This window comes from Chrysemys picta, chromosome 23 (assembly GCF_011386835.1).
Source record: "Chrysemys picta bellii isolate R12L10 chromosome 23, ASM1138683v2, whole genome shotgun sequence".
NCBI classification, from domain to species: domain Eukaryota; kingdom Metazoa; phylum Chordata; order Testudines; family Emydidae; genus Chrysemys; species Chrysemys picta.
This window is the reverse complement of record NC_088813.1, coordinates 10,291,624-10,312,620: the sequence shown is the minus strand read 5'-3', so window position 1 is coordinate 10,312,620 and position 20,997 is coordinate 10,291,624. Positions and strand designations below refer to the sequence as shown.

At 43.7% G+C, this 20,997-nt stretch overlaps 1 protein-coding gene across 2 annotated transcripts in view; it reads left to right on the top strand.

Moving 5' to 3' along the window:
• Positions 1–20,997, top strand: part of ARID1A (AT-rich interaction domain 1A) — a 105,389-nt gene that overhangs the window by 44,908 nt on the left and 39,484 nt on the right. For both annotated transcript variants that reach the window (XM_065576976.1, XM_005302022.5), the window contains exons 2-4: positions 9,027–9,239; positions 10,013–10,474; positions 11,579–11,692. In XM_065576976.1, the coding sequence (XP_065433048.1) occupies positions 9,027–9,239; positions 10,013–10,474; positions 11,579–11,692 (789 nt within the window). The remainder of the gene's footprint in view (positions 1–9,026; positions 9,240–10,012; positions 10,475–11,578; positions 11,693–20,997) is intronic.

The window sequence follows — 20,997 nt, the reverse complement described above, 5'->3', positions numbered from 1 at the left end:
GCTTATTTTAATAATATATGACTATTTTCTGGAAGACCAATCTCTGCGTCCATTACATGTAATTGCTGTAGGTTACAGAAAACTAAAACATACAGCATATCTAAATATGACAGTCATTCAGATAGTATGGGGGTGGGGGGGGACTATATAAATACCTACTAACCTGAAGTGATCAATACAGTGGTCATCTGTCATGGAGAATGACTTGCTAAACAGGGAAACCTATAGCCTTGATAAGTAGGATTTGATGACTTTGGTAGAGAGAGAGTTTAAAAGGCACTGGTCAGAGAGAAGAGAGGTGATTTGGAAAAATTCTGGCTTCTGACAAACAGTGCATCTTCTGTTGCTGGGAATTTTCTGGTATCTGTGGTGTCTGAGGTTAGCTGCTCCAGTTTTTGATGAGACCACGGTCCTCTTGGTAAGCCTGCATGTGGTATGGCATCAGTCTTTGCAGCTGTAACACATCTTGCCTTAACTACTATTGTGAATTAACTTTTCAGTGTCCATCTTTGGTACCTGCAGAGCATCAAAAAGACTCTTGTGCTACCTTCTAATATGTATATATCTGGCACATTTTGTGAAAGCTGGTTCTTTTGTGTGTTCTGAACAGAGTAGCTTCAGGAGAGGACTCAAAGGTCTATTCAGTGGACATTTATTTGGTCTTGGCACCATTTTAAACAGGAATTTATTTATTTATTTATTTATTGGAGTTCTCTCTTGTATGAGAGACATCTCTACAAAAACTGTACTGGCCATTCATTGTGTGTATGTGCCTGCAATGGTTATTCTTGATACGTGTTTGAATTAGGGCTCTTCCTTTGTAAGTCCAGCTTCGGCTTACCTCTTCCCATGAGGTTGTTCTGTAACGGTCTGTTCTGCAAACAAAAACCCTGACCAAACTAGTTGAAACTATGGCATAGTAGGAGCAGCAGTGTTTAGTATGGCTCTTCTGGGGTGTGTGAACAGTCCTGCTGGGAATAGTGTTGTAATATCCTGTGTTAAGAGGAGTGTGTGTATGTAAAACATGGGAGGTAATTGTCCTTGTTTTTCATAGAATATCAGGGTTGGAAGGGACCTCAGGAGGTCATCTAGTCCAACCCCCTGCTCAAAGCAAGACCAATCCCCAAATGGCCCCCTCAAGGATTGAGCTCACAACCCTAGGGTTAATAGGCTAATGCTTAAACCACTGAGCTATCCCTCCCCTGCTCTACTCAGCACTGGTGAGGCCTCATCTGGAGTACTGTGTCCAGACAAGACGTGGATAAATTGAAGAGTCCAGAGTAGAGCAGCAAAAATGATAAAAGATTTAGAAAACTTGACCTATGAGGAAAAATTTAAAAAAAAAAACTAGGCATGTTTAGTCTGGTGAAAAGACAGTAGGTGGGGGAGAGGGACCTGATACTGCTTCAAATATGTTAAGGGTTGCTATAAAGAGACTGGTGATCAGTTGTTCTCCAGGTCCACTGAAGGTAGGACAAGAAGTAATCTGCAGCAGGGGAGACTTAGGTTAAATATTAAAAAGTTTTTCCTAACTATACGGGTAAGGGAAGCACTGGAATAGGCTTCCAAGGGAGGTTGTAGAATTTCTGTCATTGGAGGTTTTTAAGAACAGGTTAGACAAACACCTGTTAGGGATGGTCTAGGAGTACTTGGTTCTGCCTCATGAGGTCCCTTCCAGCCCTGTGGAATGGGGAGGAGATGTTCATTCTGATCAGAAAGAGAACTTGCTAATATGACTTTCCTGACCAGAGTGGACTAGTATCTTTCTCAGTGTTGATATATTTGAAATGTCTCCTCCCCCTCCTTTTCCCTCCATTGTAAAAGTCCTAATTCTAAATTTGGGGGAGCTCTGAATGACTTTTGGTAGAAGCAGGAGGCACTACCTTAGGAAGTGCCTTTTTCTTCATGTGATTCCTTCTAAAGGGATTCTGTAATTCTGATATTCTTTTGAAACATATAGATTGGCAGAGGAGTGGGTTTTTAGCAGACTTCAATTACCTCAAACTTCATCTTCGAAAGGACAAGCTTGTAAAGAGAAAAGTAAAAACTGATGAATTATGACACAGTAAACTGGCCCGTCAGAAGGTTATAAAAGGTAGTGAGTTCAGACTGGGATATTGACCTTAATACAGACAGCTCCACCTTAAATAGATTAGATGAAAGTGCTTCTGACTAGAAGTTGAGCTCTGTTTACTATTGAATGAGAATATTAATAAGTTCTGTGCTTTGGCTTTTTAGCCTGCACTTGTCACAGACTAATTGTGAAAGAGCTAACGTTGGTTTACACGTTGTGGGGCAAGTTTCAGAAACACCATTTGGCGGAGCCATGAAAATGGTTGTACAGAGGATGCCAAATAAGTACATTTAAAAAAAAAAAGGAATGAAAGTCTGGTTCTCTAAACCATATAATGTCTTTGATCCTGCTGAATGTTAACGCTCATTGTTTTCTGTACCATAATCCTGACTTGTGCCGCCCCTCAGTCTCCCAAGGTGTGCTTTGTTTCCAGCCACTTCTGTGGCATTACCTTAGTTCAGGAGTCCCCAACGCGGTGCCCGCGGGTACCATGGCATCCATGTGTGCCTGCCTACTGGCCGCTGGACAAGCAGCTACCGAAATGCCGCCGAGAAGCGGCAACGTCAAGAAGCACTACCGCCGAATTTCGGCAGCGATGTCTCTTGACGTTGCCACTTCACGGTGGCATTTCGGCGGCTGCTTGTCCGGTGGCCACGGTCCTCGGCGGCTAGTCGTCCGGCGCCCGCCCCATGGAAAAGGTTGGGGACCGCTGCCTTAGCTATATAAGGCAAGGTAGGAAATACCCTCTGCTTCCTTGGGGGCAGGTCCTCAGATGGCATAAACCAGGGATCGGCAACCTTTGGCACGTGGCCCATCAGGGAAAGCCCCTGGCGGGCTGGGCTGGTTTGTTTACCTGCAGCGTCCCCAAGTTTGGCCGATTGCGGCTCCCACTGGCCACGGTCGCTGTCCCAGGCCGATGGGGGGCTGTGGGAAGGGCGGCCAGCACATCTCTCAGACTCTGCGGACGCTGCAGGTAAACAAACTGTTCCGGCGGGCTGCATGCCAAAGGTTGCTGATCCCTGACATAAACTGTCATAGCTCCATTGGCTTCAATGGAGGTATGATAGTTTATGCCACTTGAGGAACTGCCCCTTGTGTTTCAAGCCCTGTTAATGAGTGCATATGTAGCTATGATAACCCCCACCCAGTATGTACTAGGACAGGGAGTGTTTGAGAGCTTCCACTGTCTGTCTTGTTATGGGTTATTGACCCCTGTAATATATTGAGCTCAGTAAGTTTCTTTACAGTGCTTTAAATAAAAAATAGAGAGTCTGGGCTTGTTGGGTAAGGCTCGATGCTTCATCCTGATGATTCATATGGGATTTTGTTGCTAGGATTAGACATGCTGGCCTTTACGGACCTGGACAGGTTTCCGAGATTCGAAGGGATCATTGGTACTGATGACTCTTGGTAGTATATTTTATGAAACTGGAGCCAGCACTCAAAGTTCTTATTCACTACAGCCTCTTCACTTAAATTAGGACTTACTTGTATTTGAGACAACTTTAATGCTCCGTTGACATACCCTCTTGTAGATATTGAGCTGGGTCCAGACTCATTACTGATTACTTGAATTCAAGAGCAGAGTTCTCTTTACATTCTCAATGATTTCTGAATTGCCAGCTATCAAAGATATATTTTGGGGTCAGTTTCTCTTACTTGCGGTAATGGGGCCACGTGTCCCTACATGGGGTGGGAAGTGCTGGAAAACAGATGAGTAAAGCTGTTCATTCTGTGTCCTGTTCACTTCAACAAACTAGGGTAGGTGTTTTCACTTTCAGATAGCTGCTGCTTCTGTCACTGGTTCACTACTTTATTTGAACAACTTGTGGCTTTGAGTAGAAGCAACATATTTCAAGTTACAGGGAGCATGGCTCACCTTACACTCTTGTCTTGTTTAATAGTTAAACCTGATCTCTAGATAAAACCCCCCTCTGTAGAAATGAAGAAGCTGGTTGACAGGCTTCCTAGTGGAGAGGTGTAGTCTCCTTATTACTCTCCAGTATTAATTCAGCACTGAAGGAGCGAACATCAAACAGCCTGCTTTCTAGTTTCGCCAGTAACTGAGGCTGGTTATGCCTTTGTGCCTGGGTAGTGTAATGAGTGCAACACAGGGGAAAAGGGGACAATCTCCTGAGCCGAAATCAAATTTATCTTCTTCAGTTCTGTAAGATCCCATCTGGGTTCAGCTGTGGGGAGTTGATGGAAGCTGCATCTGTGAGCTTGCAAAAACAATGTTAATGGGTGTTTTGCTGGTGAGAGCTTTTCTCTGTTTGGTGGCTTGCAGGTCCCAGAGCTCAGTGGTCCCTGTCCTCTGACTAGCTTGGGTATGGTAGAATCCAATAGGAGAAGCAGCAGTAGCCAGCTGCTGCTTCTCCCTGAATTTGCAGGAAATGGATTTACTGTCTTTGTACAGGAGCACAGCAGCCAAACAATAGTTTGTGCTTGCAGGGCCATGTGGTGAGTCACGTGACCTTGTGCTGTTTTCTGCCGGGGTCCTTACCCATCTGTTCTCTCCGCTCTTTCTGGGTTATCAGGCACAGATCCAAGTCCTCACAGGCAGCCAGCCTCATGGCCAGAGATTATGAGCACTAACCTTCCTGGCAGGGGCGGTGTGGCTTTGCTTTTATGCAGATTAGCCATGTGCTTCTCACTTCAAGGTTCCACAGGAAAAGACATTTCCTGTGCTTGGTTCTTAATGGGCGGTTCCCAGCTCACTGTACAGGGACCGTAGGGTTGGGGCCTGTGAAGTGAAAGCATGCATGGAAGAGGAATTACAGTACACTGCCCCCCCCCCCCCCCCCTTTCCCATTCCACCTCTGCTACTACGTCACCACAACACAACCACACGCTCTCTCATACTGTTGGTGTCATTCATTCAGTGCCAAGATTGCTTTAAAAAATTCCCTTGGCCCCAGTTCAAACAGGAGTACAGCTGGGATGTGTTAGATTTTAGGCAGTCTGCCCTCAATTTGAGATGAGTTATAAATAGCAGTGCCGACTTCCTTAACTACCACTCTTGGAGGTAAAATGCAGGTTAATTACTGTGGGAATCAATTAGGGCTTCTCTGGGTTAAACAGCCAGGGATGCTTTTTATTATTATTTTTTTGATTCCCCTGCCTCCTCCATATTCTCCCTCCCCCCAACATGGACAGCAAATCTGGTCAGAAATAAATTCAGATCCAAGGTGAGAGGTTTGTAATTCCAGAAAATTGTTTCTGGCTTATCCCATCACTGGTCAATATCTGAGTGAAGCCAATTCAAGTGCTGCAAAATTAGACTTTAGTGAGAAACTCTTCCCCCCCTTTTCTCTGTGCCCCCACCCTTCCCTACCAAAACAATGAGAGATGTAATAGACTGTCATAAAAGTGAAAGGAGTGGAGACTCTGTTCTTTGCTCTGTAGCCTCCACTTTCACAGTAGGACTCTTTAAATATTTTTCATGTTGGTCTCATAAATGAGTTAACTCCACTTAACCCTTTAGAAAGGTACGGGATCTTCCTTTATTATGGCTTGTTTTCTGGCAGAATTGTGGGTTTTTTGAACATTTGCACCTGCTTTGAAGCTGTAGAAGAGTCTTCCCTGTTCACTTCTACTTGTGTGTATTAAAGCATCGCTTCTTACCAGCACATGCTGTTCTGTTACCCCGCTTAGGATAATTTCTACATTTGTAAAGTCATTGTCTCACCATTGTAGTAAAGCCAGCAGAGGGTGTGTAGGGGAACTGTACCTTCTGTGGCCTTTCTTCAGGTAAGGGTCTCTTGTACTTTCCATTATACAACCTGACTTGGGGGTTTTGTAGAGCTTGGCAGTAAGCGTGCTCTGGATTGAAACTTGGTGTCCTTGGCCTAGGAGTGAGTTTTGTTTTTTAATTTTTTAGAAAGACCAGTTTTGATCTTTAGAATACGAGCTTATCCTAGAAGATTAGGGTTGGAAAAGACCTCAGGAGGTCATCTAGTCCAACCCTCGGTTCAAAGAAGGACCAACCCCAACTAAATCATCCCAGCCAGGGCTTTGTCAAACCAGGCCTTAAAAACCTCTAAGGATGGAGATTCCAACGCCTCCCTAGGTAACCCATCCCAGTGCTTTACCACCCTCCTATTGAAATAGTTTTTCCTAATATCCAGCCTAGACCTCCACCACTGAGAACAGCCTAGCTCCATCCTCTTTGGATCATGCACTTATTTTTGCCTACAGTGAAGTAGAGCAAATTTTGTTTTTGAAAATTTGGCTGATAACCAAACTTTTAGTCCGGTCGTATAAAACTCTCTCAAAGTACCAAAACTTGACACAGATTCTGAGATCGCTTCTAGTTTCTCTTTTGGCTCTTCTTCGAGTGATGGTCCCTCTGTGTCAATTGACACTACTATGAACTGTTCCAGCTCCAGCGCGTGTGGAATCTAGATAGGGACCACACATCTCGAAGAACCTCCAGTTACAATAAGTAATCGTGTCTTTCTGTGAATGCAGGAGGGTGTAAGAAAAGGGTCTGGACTTCACTGATCAAGAAGCAGCAAAACTTTTCTCTCAATTATGTCTCCGTGGCCTTTACTGTGATTGCATGTCAAAAGCAATCTACTCCTGTGGTTTCCTGTCGAAAGGATTTCCCATGTGTCAGTCCAGAGAAGGATCTCCAGCCTTTTGCAGTCAGGGTTTGGTATTTCCTTATTTATCCTGAAGTGTTCTTGCAAGTGAACAGGCATTACTTCCTCTTGGCTTTTCCATCTTGTATAACATCAGTGTGCAAGGGGATCTATAGCCCGCCACCCTCCAACTTCTCTCATCAGCTTTTGGATTGATAGGCCATCACTGCATTTCAATCTTGGCTGTTCCTTTCTTGAAGCACATGAGTTAAACTGAATAAAGGGATTCAAGTAGAATCCCTGATGGTACTTTTTTTTTTTTTTTTTTTTTTTTTTTTTTTTTTTTTTTTTGACTCTTAAACCAGAGCAAGTCTGTTAGGGCTTTAACTGCCCTAGCCTTATCTGTGAAAGGGGTGATTGTGTGTGTAATGGGAGATTTGGAAGGAAGGGGCCACATGCTATATCGCTGCTGATGCATGCTGCAGCCCCAAAGGAGACAAGTTAGCCTGCTTGGATTACAAGCATCTGAAATGTGTATTAAGTTTTTTTTCATTTCCTTAGGGATGACATTACACTTCTGTCACGTACAGACTTTGACGTAAAGGGCCTCAGTTTAGAATGGTGTGTTGTAGAAATAAAGCACTTAATTGTCAAACTTGCTTTTTATTTCTGGTAGTGCCCATAGTATGCTAGTTGCTCTCAAAAGAGAGACCGACCTAGAGAATCTCCATCTAAAGAGACATGCTATGTGCTGTACTTAACCTTGGCCAAGCAGAGTAGGTGATGTGACCACAGTTTGGAAATACAAAGTCCTGTTTTCTAAGGGCTATATATATATAAACTATTCCCTATTACTCTTCAAGTTTATCAGTAGCAGTCAGCTGGTTTCCTGTGGGCCTCATGGCAGAAGTGGCTCTTAAAAAGGGATTTGAAAAGTGGCATTAGCCTTGCAGTTGATCAAAGGAAGAGAGATCTGTGCATAGGGGCTAGTCTACGCTAGAAGGGCTACAGCGATGCAGCTGTGCCACTGTAGTCCATCTGGTGAAGATGCTCTATACTGATGAGAGAGCGCTCCCGTCAGCATAATAAAGCCACCTCCCCGAGAAGTGGTAGCTATGTCAGCAGGAGCAGCTCTTCCGCCAACACAGTGCTGTCCACACCGTTGCTCAGGTCACTGTAACTTATGTCAGTCAGGGGTGACTTATTCACACCCCTGAGTGACATAAGTTATACCAACATAAGTGTCATGTAGAAAAGCCCTAGGAGGCAGCATATGGTGATGGCTGGGTGTTTAAAACACTGATATTTATGTGAGGAGCTGGCATCATTGGCGGAGGGGGTGGCAATAGGTAGGGAAGGGTAAATTATACAGGACTCTGACAATGGTGACCAGAGGCCTGAGCTTGATCAGGTGGAAGCAGATGAGGTTGGGGGAACTGAGAGGATTCAAAGATGGACTGACTCTGGTCAAAATTACAGTCAAGGGAAATGGTGGTAGTAGCCTCTTCCTGCAATGTCTGCCATGAGTGCACGTGTACTTGGATAACATGTTTTTTAAAAAGTCTTAGTTCTAAAACTCCATCCTTTCCATGGGCATGGCTCTAAAAGCTGAGGGCATTTTATATTGTTACACGTTTCAAAAATTACACAAGAAACATGTTGAACACGCTAAAAAGTGGAAATGCAGCTTTACACATGCATTGGTGTGTACACATGTAGCACCACACTCTGAAATAAACGTCTGGATTAATGCAGTAGTGTGGCTGAATTTAAATGCACAAAAGGCTAAATTAATCGCATGTAGAGGTATGCAACAAACTATCGGTGCCAGGAGGTTGCTGTGGGAGCTATAACATTTTGACTTCTGTGCGTTTTAAATTTTCAGCTGTAGCATTGTATTAACACAACTTTTTACATTGAATTTAATTATTTGTGGTGTACTTGCTGCTTAAACCATTCCCAGATATGGAAAAAGACTCTTCCACTTCTCATGTGAAATGACTGCTCTTTAGTTGGATATATCAACTGACTTCCCTTTCCCCTAATGACCCTTCTCTCTCCTTCCTTTCTCCAGGCCTCAGAGGAGATGGCAGAGTGTAAAAAGATTCCTCACAGCTGGATTAGTGCTGTGGGGAGTATCTGTAGGCCCTGTGTGCTTGCTTCTCCTCCAGAGAGTGATGCTGTATTTTATAGCAGGACTGCAGTTTTGTCAGCTGATAGCTCATTAGTTGAGGAGATGCAGGGCAGCTTGGGTTTTATTGCACCCCTTCTTGCTGACCAGTTCCTTTTATCGTTGTATGGGAGTAAGGATTGTATAGGCAAATGTGGTATATATTCAGTTTGTATACATGTCATAACTTTCTTCACAGCCATCAAGCCCAATGGATCAGATGGGGAAGATGAGACCTCAGCCATATGGAGGAAGTAACCCGTACACACAGCAGCAGGGACCTCAGTCGGGACCACAGCAAGGACATGGATATCCAGGGCAGCCATATGGGCCACAGACTCCCCAGAGATATTCCATGGGAATTCAAGGCAGGACGCAGAGTGCAATGGGCAGCATCTCATATGCACAGCAGGTAGAGCAAAAAATAAAACACCTCTCATGCTTCACCACAACCCATTCTTCTCTGACAAGCCGATGAATGAACTCTTTAAATATGGCTTATGAATGTGTGTACTAACGGGACCAGTCTTCAACAAATTCAGCTATGTACCAGTCTCAGTTATTGAGGTGAAAATATCATTAGTTGTTTAGGCTGTGTGTTGTGATGTGATTGGACTTAAACAGATGAATCCTTATGTGAAGGACAAGGATCTGTGATGATCTTGCTTTCCAGAGAGGTGACAATAGAGCTTTAGTATCACAAGTGTAAGGGGGGCGGGAGGGGAAACAGTTAATGGATTAAAACAGCATCGACACAAATCTTTAAACTAGCATAGAGATGTAACTACTCCTCAGAGTAATGTAAACTTCAGGTCGGGGTGGCTTATTGCTTCATACAATCATCTCCTGATCTCTTGCAGAATTCAAAAGGCTGCCTTTGCAGTGAGACTTCACTCTTTGTGGTGATTTACTTACATTTGAGGATGGACTAATAGACATCACAACAAAGTCCTTATGGGTCCATATTAAAGATCTGTTATTGCCAGACGGAATCTGGCACACCACTGGCTTCGCTGTTTCCTTGGCGGCGTACTCCTCTAGACAGCAGCGTTTCCATTACCTTTCCAGTTAATTGCCCAACCCAGCTGCCTGGGAGTCATGTCTGCAGAAACTCCCGATTCAGACATGTTCTAGTTGTTCGTGGAATCTGTTTCTAACTTGCATAATTGTACTCTCCTTTTGTAGATTCCTCCTTATGGACAGCAGGGCCCAAGTGCCTATGGACAGCAGAGCCAGACTCCATATTACAACCAGCAAAGTCCTCATTCCCAGCCACAGCAGCCTCCCTACTCTCAGCAACCACCATCCCAGACCTCTCACTCCCAAACTTCTTATCAACAGCAGCAGACTCCGTCTCAACCTACACAGCTTCCGTCATCCCAGCCTCCATACTCCCAGCAGCAGTCCCAACCACCTCATCAGCAGTCCCCATCACCGTATCCCCAGCAGCAGCCCGCGGCCCAGCAACATCAACAGAGTCAGCCTCCGTACTCCCAGCAGCCGTCACAGTCGCCCTACCAGCAGCAGCAACAAACGCCGCAACCCGCCTCTTCTGCTCTTTCTCAGCAGTCGTCTTCGTACCCTCCGTCACAACCGCAGCAACAGCAGCAGTCCGCGTACTCCCAGCAACGCTTCCCACCGCCACAGGTAGGACCGCCACTGCTCGCTATCTCCTGTAGGCAACTACAAGAGTTTGCAGAATTTAGTTCTCCGTTCATTTTAAAACCAACGAACCCCTGCTTACCTAGGATTAAACTAATAAATGTATCGCCCTCTTAGCTCTGCAGAGATCTGTATCTCCTCCGGCTATGATGTGGAAATGAGACCACTGAAGGCACTGAGTGGTCCACAGAGCTCTAGTGTTTATCATAGTGATGACGCACTTCTAGGTCTTCAAGAGATCACGCTGCTTGCTGCTTTTGTAGCCCAGTGCAAGACTCCAAGACATTGGGAGCCTTTTTTTATCACTGAAAGTAACAAGCCTGTCTCTGCACCCTGAGTGGCTACTTTGTTGCTTGAGTGAAGCTTTTCCATGTAAACTTTTCCATGTAAACATGGCCCCAAATTTGGGGGAGGAAGCAAATGAAGAATAGACCCAAAGTGACCTGGAAAGGTCAGAGTAGCGGGGGATGTAGACAGCCCTACACTTGTGGGGAAGTGAAATACCCAGCACAAATATGAAATGGAGTTTTTAATCAAAGAGCAAGGCCTGTTAAGTTAAAGGTAAAATTATCTTCCTCTGCCTTATGTTCTAATAATTAAGCATGGAGTTGTCTGAAAACCTTTGAAATTCACAATCTTTGTGGAAAAAGATCAAAAATCTTGACAGAACTTCTCAGAAAACTGTCCTGGTTTTTTTTGGACCGGCTCTGTTAATATATGTAATTAATTACCATAGTTTCCAGAGGAAAGGTATAGAAGGTAGGAGGAGAAAGTGCCTACAAGAGATCTTGGTTCTTAAGTGGTCTGTATTGTGAAAAATAGAGCAATAACTGGAAAATCACTGTCTTTTTAGACTCCTAGCGCTGAAATTCCTTCTAGTACAGACACTTGGCCTAGCTGTCCATCAGCAGCCTTGATCCTGTGTGGAGGCAGGGGATGCTAACTTAGTTCCTCTATTTTGTCTCCCTCTTTGTTTTGGATAAATGCCCTCAAGTGGTACATAAACTGTTGCCTCCTTATTGTTGGAATACTCCCAGGCCGATTGCTGTGGAGTCCATATTTCACTTCTCTGTTTTCTTTGTGTTTCAGGAGTTATCTCAAGACTCATTTGGGTCCCAGGCATCATCTGCCCCCTCAATGGCTTCCAGTAAAGGACAAGAAGATATGAACTTGAATCTTCAGTCAAGGCCCTCCAGCCTGCCGGTGAGTGGTGAGGCTGTCTGTAAGTGACTGGTGTGAGGGTAACCAGAAGCTCACCAGGATCACTAGTACTGAAGTATTCCAGATGGAAGCAGGTATAGAGGCTGCCTATGCTTCTTGCTGTTAGTCAGTAGCTTCTGATTTTCCCCTGGAGATTAGATATAACTTAAAAAGGTAATGGAGCCGAGTAAACTTTTTTATTTTATTTTATTTTATTTTATTTTATTTTATTTTATTTTATTTTATTTTTTTAACCCTGAAAGCGCTGGCTTAAATATTCATTTGACTGGCACTCTGGAATGCTTATGTTTTTATGTTAGGTCTCCAGTGGCCGAAGAGAACTGATCACTAGGCAGCCTCTGGTTTTGTCCTTTTTAAAATATAGGGGTGCAGTGGCTTGTTCATTTTTTTTTTTTTCCAATTCCAATTTAGCCCGGTATTACATGTATTTTAATAGTCTAGTAGACTTGTAGCCACTACCTGTGTCTCAGAGGATTATTATGTTGCTGATTTGTGCACCTTGGGTCCAACATGACTGAACAGATTTTGAATAAGACAGGTTACTCAGTACCTGGAGTTAGGAAGATCAGCTGTAGATAGCTCCTTTCACTGCAGCTGGGACAGTAGTTACCTCTTAACTCCAAATCTGTTTGCTATGTGTTTTTAAACATTTGAACTATTATATAGTTTGTAAACTTATCAGATTTTTGGGTACAGCAGTCTGGCAGCTTGTTGAGCGAGATGTCTTTTATCTTGGTTTTAAACTTCCTAGAATGTAGCAATTTAGTGTGGAGGGTTGATAAATTTCTCCTTTAAAGGTCTGGAATGGGCTGACCAAGCAGATCCATGCCTATGGCTCAAAAGAAGAGTTTGAGCTGTTGAATTCGGTTTGATTTCACGGAAAAATTATTTCCCCTTATAACCAGATGGGAGTTCTTTTCCTTTAGCACCCAGACTAAAGCTCCTCCCTAAACTGCAGTTGGATTGGTCAAAGGAGAACGAGTTGTGTGCATAGCAGAAGTTATTCTTGCTCTCAACAGTGGGATCCAGTTTTTTGGTCTGTGGTGAGCCCTTCTAAACAGTTCCATGGATCATAGGGGCAAGTTATGTCATCAAAATGCAGATCAGACTCTAATTTTGATAACAAAATGGGTTAAATTTATTTTGGTGTTGGCTCCTTTTGGACCCTGATTTTGAAGATTAATTTTGTTCTGAGGTGTGGAGAATCTTTAAATAGCACGTTTCTTTCCACACACTCTCTCTCTTGCTCCAAGTCCTTCTTTATGACCCATCTTCTGCCTTGCAATGTAGGGAAAGTGTAGCCATTGAAGAAATCGCTCTGAATTTGAGCGGTGGAGTGTCATGATTAGTAGCACTGTTGATGCTGTCTCCATGAATCTGTCCAATCAACTCATCTGACTCAGATTATAGGGGTGAATTGTTCTCTTTAGCAGAAGTGGCTCCTGCTCAGAGCCAAGTGGGAGTTTGTTTTTGTGGTGTTATGGATAAATGTGGTCTCTCCTTGAGCCCTCTTCAAATTTACCTTCAAAGAGGCTCTGTTGTGGAATAGCGGAATTGGAAATGTGGGAGTTCTGTTGTGTTTAGATGCTTGAATTTTAACACATCCATCAGTGTTTGATGTGTACTTAAGCTTCCTGTGTGAGAAATCTCTTCTAGAACTCTGTAGCATATGGAACTCAATCTAGTGTTGCGTTAGGAGTTTGCTCTGTGTAAGACCCAGTGTTCTATTTAACCAAACATCTTTACAGCCTTTCAGTCTCTCAGACTTTCAAGGATTAGGTAGTGAAATCAAAGGCCGTCAGTCAGTCCGTCTATGGCTTCCTAGAGTCTGGTACACATCTCTTTTAAATATTTGTAGATGTGCAGGATTTAAAAAAAAAAACTCAATTTTTGTTTCCCAGAATTCCATCTCCTGCTAATGTGAAGGGAATTGTTAACCCTAGCTTTAAGGTGAACACTTTTGTCTACTTACTGTCTGATGCACATCCAATTTTGTGTCAAAGAACTTCTGTACCTGTAAAAAGGGAATGTTTGCCGGTGTTATCTACCCATTTTTGTTCCAATAGGCAACCTTTTCCTCGGTTACTGTACTGGGAGGTTTGGCGCAGAATAGCTTGATAGGGATTTTTTTCGGTTAAAGTGTAAATATACCCTTTTCATTCTTCTCCCCATGTTCCTCGAAGTTGGATGGTCGATCAGGATTTTGGATTCCCCCCGTAATAGAGTAACTTTCCCAAGCAGCCATATATACATGCCTTATAGAACCATAGGTAGTACTATAGCCTTTCACGTTTGAAAGCTTTAGGTGCTTCCCTAAGATCAATAAGCCCTGCAGAGTAGCCACTATTGTGCACCTTGGTAACTGGCAACCTATGAAATGCAGCTTCTTAATTACTGACATGTAGAGCAGCCCTGGCTAAAGTGAATACTGCTGTTTTCTAAGTCTCTCTCTGCTTAGGAGGTATTAAATATATGTAAAGACTTTTTTTCTTAATTGCATAAGGGCCAGAGGTTCCATATGTCTCCATCAGACTTAGTGCCTGTGTTGAAACTTTAGGCAATGAAGTGGGAAACACTTCCTTTGACATTTATTTATTTTATTTTTTAGTCTCTGAGATACTTAACCATAAGTCTACCAGGAACGTCCAGGCTACGTGGCACTTCTTGCCAGTCTAGGCAAGATCTCTCTGAGGAATGTGTAGCTGGTCTCTGGTGGTGGTGTGCTAGGAATCTGTTCAGTAACTTTAGAGAACTAATCTTTGTGTCTTTCTCTGATGTTTCTTTCTTTCACTGCTGTGAGAATCTGAAATATAGGAATGTTGCAAGAGGTTGAAATTCGTTTCACAGACTTATCTAATGCTTTGTTTGCTCATCTGTAGATTGCAAAAAATGTCTAGCCTTCCACTTTGGTTCACAAGTTATTGGGCTTTTATAGTGTAAGTCCTTCTTCCTGGTCTCTCTCCCCCTTTCTGAAGAATAGACTTGAAAAGCATGTGAGTAAATATACTGCGGCTACCCAGTGACCCAGATGTCTTTAAAGCAGTGGCAGATCCAGGTAGGTGCCTGACAAAGGCAATTTTCCCTACAATAGTCTGGGTGAAGAATTTTTCTGAAGAATTCTTTGATTCCTAGGGAGTCTCTATCAGCAATTCATTAAACTAAACTTAGATAAGTCTTGAGTATGGGAGGGGACAGTGTGTAGTCTTAGTGTCTGGATGTAATAGATGGTGTAATCATTAGTACAAATCTTTCTCCCAGGGGAATCCTAAACTTCTGATCATCAGCAAGAGACTCTCTGGCAAGTAGCATCCAGTTTATTTGGTGTTCAGCTTCTTGAGACCTTGACTTTTTCTGAATCTGAGGACCATATCTCCAGCTATTAATTACAATAGCTTCTCTCTGGTTTGGGAGGAGTTGGCTTTCAGCAGTGTTTAGGTGAAATCAGAGAGCGCTCTTCTGTGCCAAGTTTGGATCCTTTCTTGTATTCCCTTCCCCTTGTCTTGTCTCGTCTTGAGCTGTAGACATCCTCAGTAGGACTGGAGGGGGAAATGGCAGGTCAGTGTTTCAAAAAATACTAATTTTCCCTTACGTGAGAGACCTTAATCCCATGCAAAGTTTATTGCACAACCTTCACAAGCCTAGTGGCAGTGCATTCTCCATAAATAAGAGTTGCAGCTTTCTCTAAGGGTTAGAAACATGGTTGGAAGTGCTGGGATGTGAAATGTCTAATAGGTACTTCATCCATTTCTTCTCCTTTGCCTTCCCTTGATTGCATAGAATATCAGGGTTGAAAGGGACCTCGGGAGGTCATCTAGTCCAACCCCCTGCTCAAAGCTGGACCAATCCCAAAACAGATTTTTGTCCCAGATCCCTAAATGGCCCCTTCAAGAGTTGAACTCACAACCCTGGGTTTAGCAGGCCAATGCTCAAACCACTGAGCTATCCCTCCCCCCTGCTCTTAATTAGCCTCTTCCTTGATTGGTGTTCTCAATGTTTATGTAGTATGGTGGTAGGTTTAATGTTTCTGTTTCATCTGAAGTATGACTGAGCTGAACATCCCATCATTATCCAAAGGGCTGTGTGTTAAAGTCTAGGCTAGGAATTTTTTTTGCAGAAGTCCCTGAATTCTTAAATCACAGGGTTTTTTTTCCCCTTCCTGTTAGGGATCTTGATGGTCTGTTTCCCCGTCTTTGTCTCAAGTTGGTTTTCTTGCTTGCAGACACTTGATTTTAGGCACTTCTCTTGGAACCTTAGAGAATTATGTGGTTAGAAGATGGAATTGTTAGCCTACATCTTTCTTCAAGCTCCCATCTTGATTATCACTACAAAAGTTTTTTCTCTCCTGCTGATAATAGCTCATCTTAATTAATTAGCCTCTTAGAGTTGGTAGGGCAACTCCCACTGTTTCATGTTCTCTGGATGTATTTGTGTGTGTATGTGTATCTCCTTACTATATGTTCCATTCTATGCATCTGATGAAGTGGGCTGTAGCCCGCGAAAGCTTATGCTCAAATAAATTTAACAAGGAGTCTGGTGGCACCTTAAAGACTATCTGTTAGTCTTTAAGGTGCCACCAGACTCCTTGTTGTTTTTGTAGATACAGACTAACACGGCTACCCCCTGATACTTGACATCAAATAAATTTGTTAGTCTCTAAGGTGCCACAAGTACTCCTGTTCTTTTTAAGGCATTCCTATGTCAGAAGAATGGACATGTTGGTGGCCTGGTAGGGATCTCAGAGACGTTTTACCTGTGGTTTTGTAGGAGGCATCAGAGTATGGAATTAGGATGCAGGGCCAAATCCTCTGCAGATGTTGCTCCACTGATGAAGCTATGCTGATTTTTTTTTTTTTTTTACTCCAGTTGAAAATCTAGCCTGTATAGTCCACCAGTAATGACTAACGTGTGCATTTATTCATCAGTGGAGGGTGTGTTTGCTAGACTGCGTGTTCTCTCACCTTGTTCTGATAACTGCACACTGCACTCTAATCTTTGTAGCCCTAAATTGCTGCTAGGTTTTCTATGTCAATAGAAACTTGCTCCTATTTAAACTTGGCTTTCTGTTGATCTTAACCTTGTGGCTAACCTGGTGAAGCCAAACAAGTTTGGTGGTGGTTTCAGGTTGGTTTGCTGAAGGGACTCCGACTTCTTCCTGTTATGAGGAACCGTGGTAATATTTTGGGTTGCGCATAAAGTATTGCACCCCATAAACAGGTATAGGGTGGCTTCCCTGTCAAAATGAAAATGGCGGAAAACTAGTCTTCAGGTAGGAACAAATTTTGATCATCTCTTCAGTTTATGAAGGTGAGATAATCTTCACCCAAGCAGAAGTGTGTACGTAAAATTGAGGGGGAGGGGGAAAACTTCAGAGGAACCATGAGTGCCGGTTCCAGTCTGCAATTTCAGCATCTGATGAGCTGTTTGACTTTACTGTAAAAGGTGACTTCTGGTACTGGCAGCTCTGCCCTAAGAGGAATAAATAGGGTATCGAGTCACCAGGGTTGTGAGTTATGGATCTCTTCCACTGCTTGGTTCTGAGTGCAGGAGGAGGGGAACTGCAGGTATACAATAGGTTTAAATAATTTACTGGAGTCCTGGTTCAAGACTGGTTTGCAAGAGTTTTTGTGTAAACTAACTGCAACTGTGCGCTGTAGCAGTCCCTGGCTTACTGTCTGTCCTGAGGACCTTAGTGAGAGCTCTTGAAAGCTCTGAGATATAATTTGGAGAACATCAAGGGACAATTATTGTTGACATACCTAGTAATTTATAACTTTTCCAAGTCAGAGCCCTAGTTGTGGTATTGGGACTCTCTGGCTTAGCTTTCCGGGTATTTTAAAGCTGATCTGCTTTGATACTGCAGTTTAGTAGCCGCATGTACTGATCACTCGCCTGCCATTGGATGTTTTGGGTAATAGGGTCTTTCACCTCTTGAGGACAAAAGTGAATTCAAAAACCAGATCTCACTTTTCACATTCACTATGGCTTCATAGTTTTGCAGTCTAGATCATTTTCGTTCAAACTCTACAATAGTTTTGGGGAAGGGGTGAAAAGTGGCACTGCTTTCCTGTTCTATATGTGGTGTGGCCAGTCTGGGAATTATTTGGCTGTTCTCTATGTCCTTGCCACCCCAAATACTTAGCATCCATTTATTTCTTGGCATCTGGGGCTTGTCAGGAAGTGCTGGTGGGATTAGCTAAATTTACCATTATTTCCACTTTTCTCTCTCTCTCTCCTCCCTCCCCCTTTTATATTTGTAAGTACTGAAAGGTAGAATAATGTGTGAGTTCAGTCAGCTGTGTCTGTGAGTAAAATGTCGTCATCTTCTGCACAATCCCCCTGACTGGAAATAATCAGAACAGTAAACTAAATTATGGCTAAAAGCTGACTTGAGGAAGTTGCTGCTGGGGAAAAAAAGCCACAAATGTCTTCATTTGAATGTTAGGTGCTGAAGACCAAGTTAAGAGCCAGGCTGGTGACTTGGAGGGAGAAATACACATTCATAATTAAATCTAATAATGAACTCAAAGTCTGCTTCCTTCCCTGTTGAGGCTTCCTGCTAAACATTTTTTGTAAACTTGTTTGTTTCTGGACTTTTGGCTCCTATTTCTGACTACAAGACATAGAAGAGGACCAGCAATGTATAAATGTCAAAGCCATTTGGCACTTTTACGCTGTCGTGACTGGGCACCACAGAAATGTTTAGACGGGAAACACTCCTGTAACTTGTCCCAAAGTGTGCACTTCCTGAAATCCTATGACTGGTGCTTCACAAAGGTTGCTACAAAGCCTGTTTTGACAATGGGAATCAAATGAATCCCCCTGTATCTTCTGTCAAAGTCTCCTTGTTAATTCTTCTAGGATTTTCTTTTCTGCTATGATCTTGGGGCTGTTAACACTTTCCTGCTATTTCTCTGGAGCCCTGAGCTTTGAGTGGTGGTGGTTGTTTTTTAATAGCTCTTTATGGGCTTGAGAAAGGTGTTGAATGCCACTAGCACCTCTGGTACATAATCTAAAGACAAGGTGGGTGAGGTGATATCTTTTACTGGACCAACTTCTGTTGGTGTGAGAGACTAAACTACATGGACCTCTTCCTCATGACTGGGAAAGGTACTCGGATCCAGGAAAGGTAACTTTCCAAGACCTAAAGAAGCTCTTCGTAGCTCGAAAGCTGGTGTCTCTCACCGACAGGAGTTGGTCCAATAAAAGATATTGCCTCACCCATCTTGTCTCTCTAATGTCCTGGGACCGACATTGTTACAGCAGCACTGCACAATCTTCTAGTCACTCTTGTGACCTGTTTTCTGTGTGTGACCTGCTTCTCCAGGTTGCTTTGCTATTTGTCCATGTGGCAGTTTCTCTCCTCTCACTCCTCCCTCCAGCTTTGGACTAAGCTAGTCTAACCTGGTGTTTAGAAGGAAATTCCCCACCCCCACTGCTGTATCGGCCATGGCTGTTCTGAACAGCGCTGAACCCTGTGCGTTCGTTTTCTCTCTGCCGGGGTAGCCAATCCGCTTCCACCTTATAAATCATGCTGCTCTGAGCCACTGATGCAGTTTGCTTTCCCCGTGCTTCGTGCTGGAGCTTGTGCTTGCAGCAGATTTCGCTATGCTCGATCCAGGGCCCGTTTCCTGTTTCTATTCTGGTCGTTGGTGGCTCAGCTCTGCTTCCTGCCTGTATATGTTACACAGATTCCCCTAACTGCTGGAGCCTTTTGTTTTCATAGGAACAATTTCAATTAGCTGGTTTTATATTTGTTAGTTTTCTACCTCCTTTGAGGAATGACTGAGGTGGTCTGAAAGACCGTCTTGTTTCTTACTCTTCACAATTTGCTTTCAAGCCTGGCTACAGTAAATAGGCAGGTCAGTGTTTAATCAGGAAATTGCTGTAGGATGACCCATTCTGATCTTGGATTCCTAACAATACAATAGTCCTCTTCCCCCCCTCCCCTCCCCTTCAGTCAGATACAGCCCGTGAAAATATAGGGCTGTCATTTTGCACCCTAGAAGAGCTCTAGAGGGTATAGTCTTTGAAAGATGGCCTTATAGTTTGAAAGCTTCTCCAGGGAGGTCTGTTGTGAAGTGAGGAAACCTGTTCCCTTTTGCCACTGGCTCAGTCTGCAGAAGTCTCCCTCTGGCAATCTGATGTGGTGGGAGCACTAGTCTCTGCAAAAGACACTAACCTCACTGGAGCATTGAAGAAAGGTGGGAGGGGCAAGGAGAACATGTGCTCTTTCTTCTGCTCTCGGCACAGGGTGGTTAAGGGATAAATGGAGGTGGGTAACTTTTTGGCTGATGATTGTACGGACTTTAGCACTATCTCACCTGAGCTCTCAATTGACAGGAAGCATCATTGTGTAAATACATCCTTGGCATTCAGGACTGACTTCTTCTGGGGGAAAATTGCCCTCATGTGGCTGTCATGGGAGGGTGTGTGTGTTGTAGGGTAGGATCAAGGCTCAGCTTCCTTAGCGTACTCTCTGCTCTACCCCCTTCTGGAGGCGCCAGCTGCTTTCCTAGGTCTGTCCACGTCCTTACTGAAGTAGGATTTGCAGTGTGACTTCAGACAAGCCCTCAGTGAGGAGCAGAGGAGGAGTTGTATGATTGACTTTATTATTTTTAATCGGGTCTTTATCCAGGAAGGAAGAAAACCTCTTAAAGGCTGTTGAGTTTCCTGAAATGACAAGAAAGACATCTCTGATAATTGACTGTTCTGGCAACCTCTGACCTCCAGGGCTAGTAATGGGCAATCGTCAACACGTGGAATGGGCTGGGTTGCCATGGTTATGCTCACTTTCTCTCTCTCCCCCCCCCTTTACCCCCACTCACTCCTGTAAACTGGTGGGGAAGGAGAATTTCCTAGATTAAATACCTCAGTTTCCCAGCTGGTCTAGCTCATCCCGATCAACAGCATAATGTAGGGATGTGCTGCTGGACTGATTTCTCAGAGCGAAAGTACCTTCATTGTGAACACACAACTCTGTGCCTTTAGCTAGCCCCAGAAGGGCTGCTACAGAATTAATTGCGTGGAAGTGGCAGCCAGCAAGGAAAAGGGGACGCGTGTTTTCAGTGGCCTGGTTCAGAGGAGGGAAATACAAGATATGTCTGGCTTACAAACATTTGATGCTGGTTTTGTGTGTTTTTTTTAATTCCAGATCCCCTTCCCATCCCCCATGAACTTTCTGACTCAAATCTTACTTTCGGGGGTATTGTGCTGTGCTGTCCTTGCTCCATTTTTGGTACAATCCTTCTCAAAATTCAATGTGTGGGCCAAGAGCCTTGTACATCTCC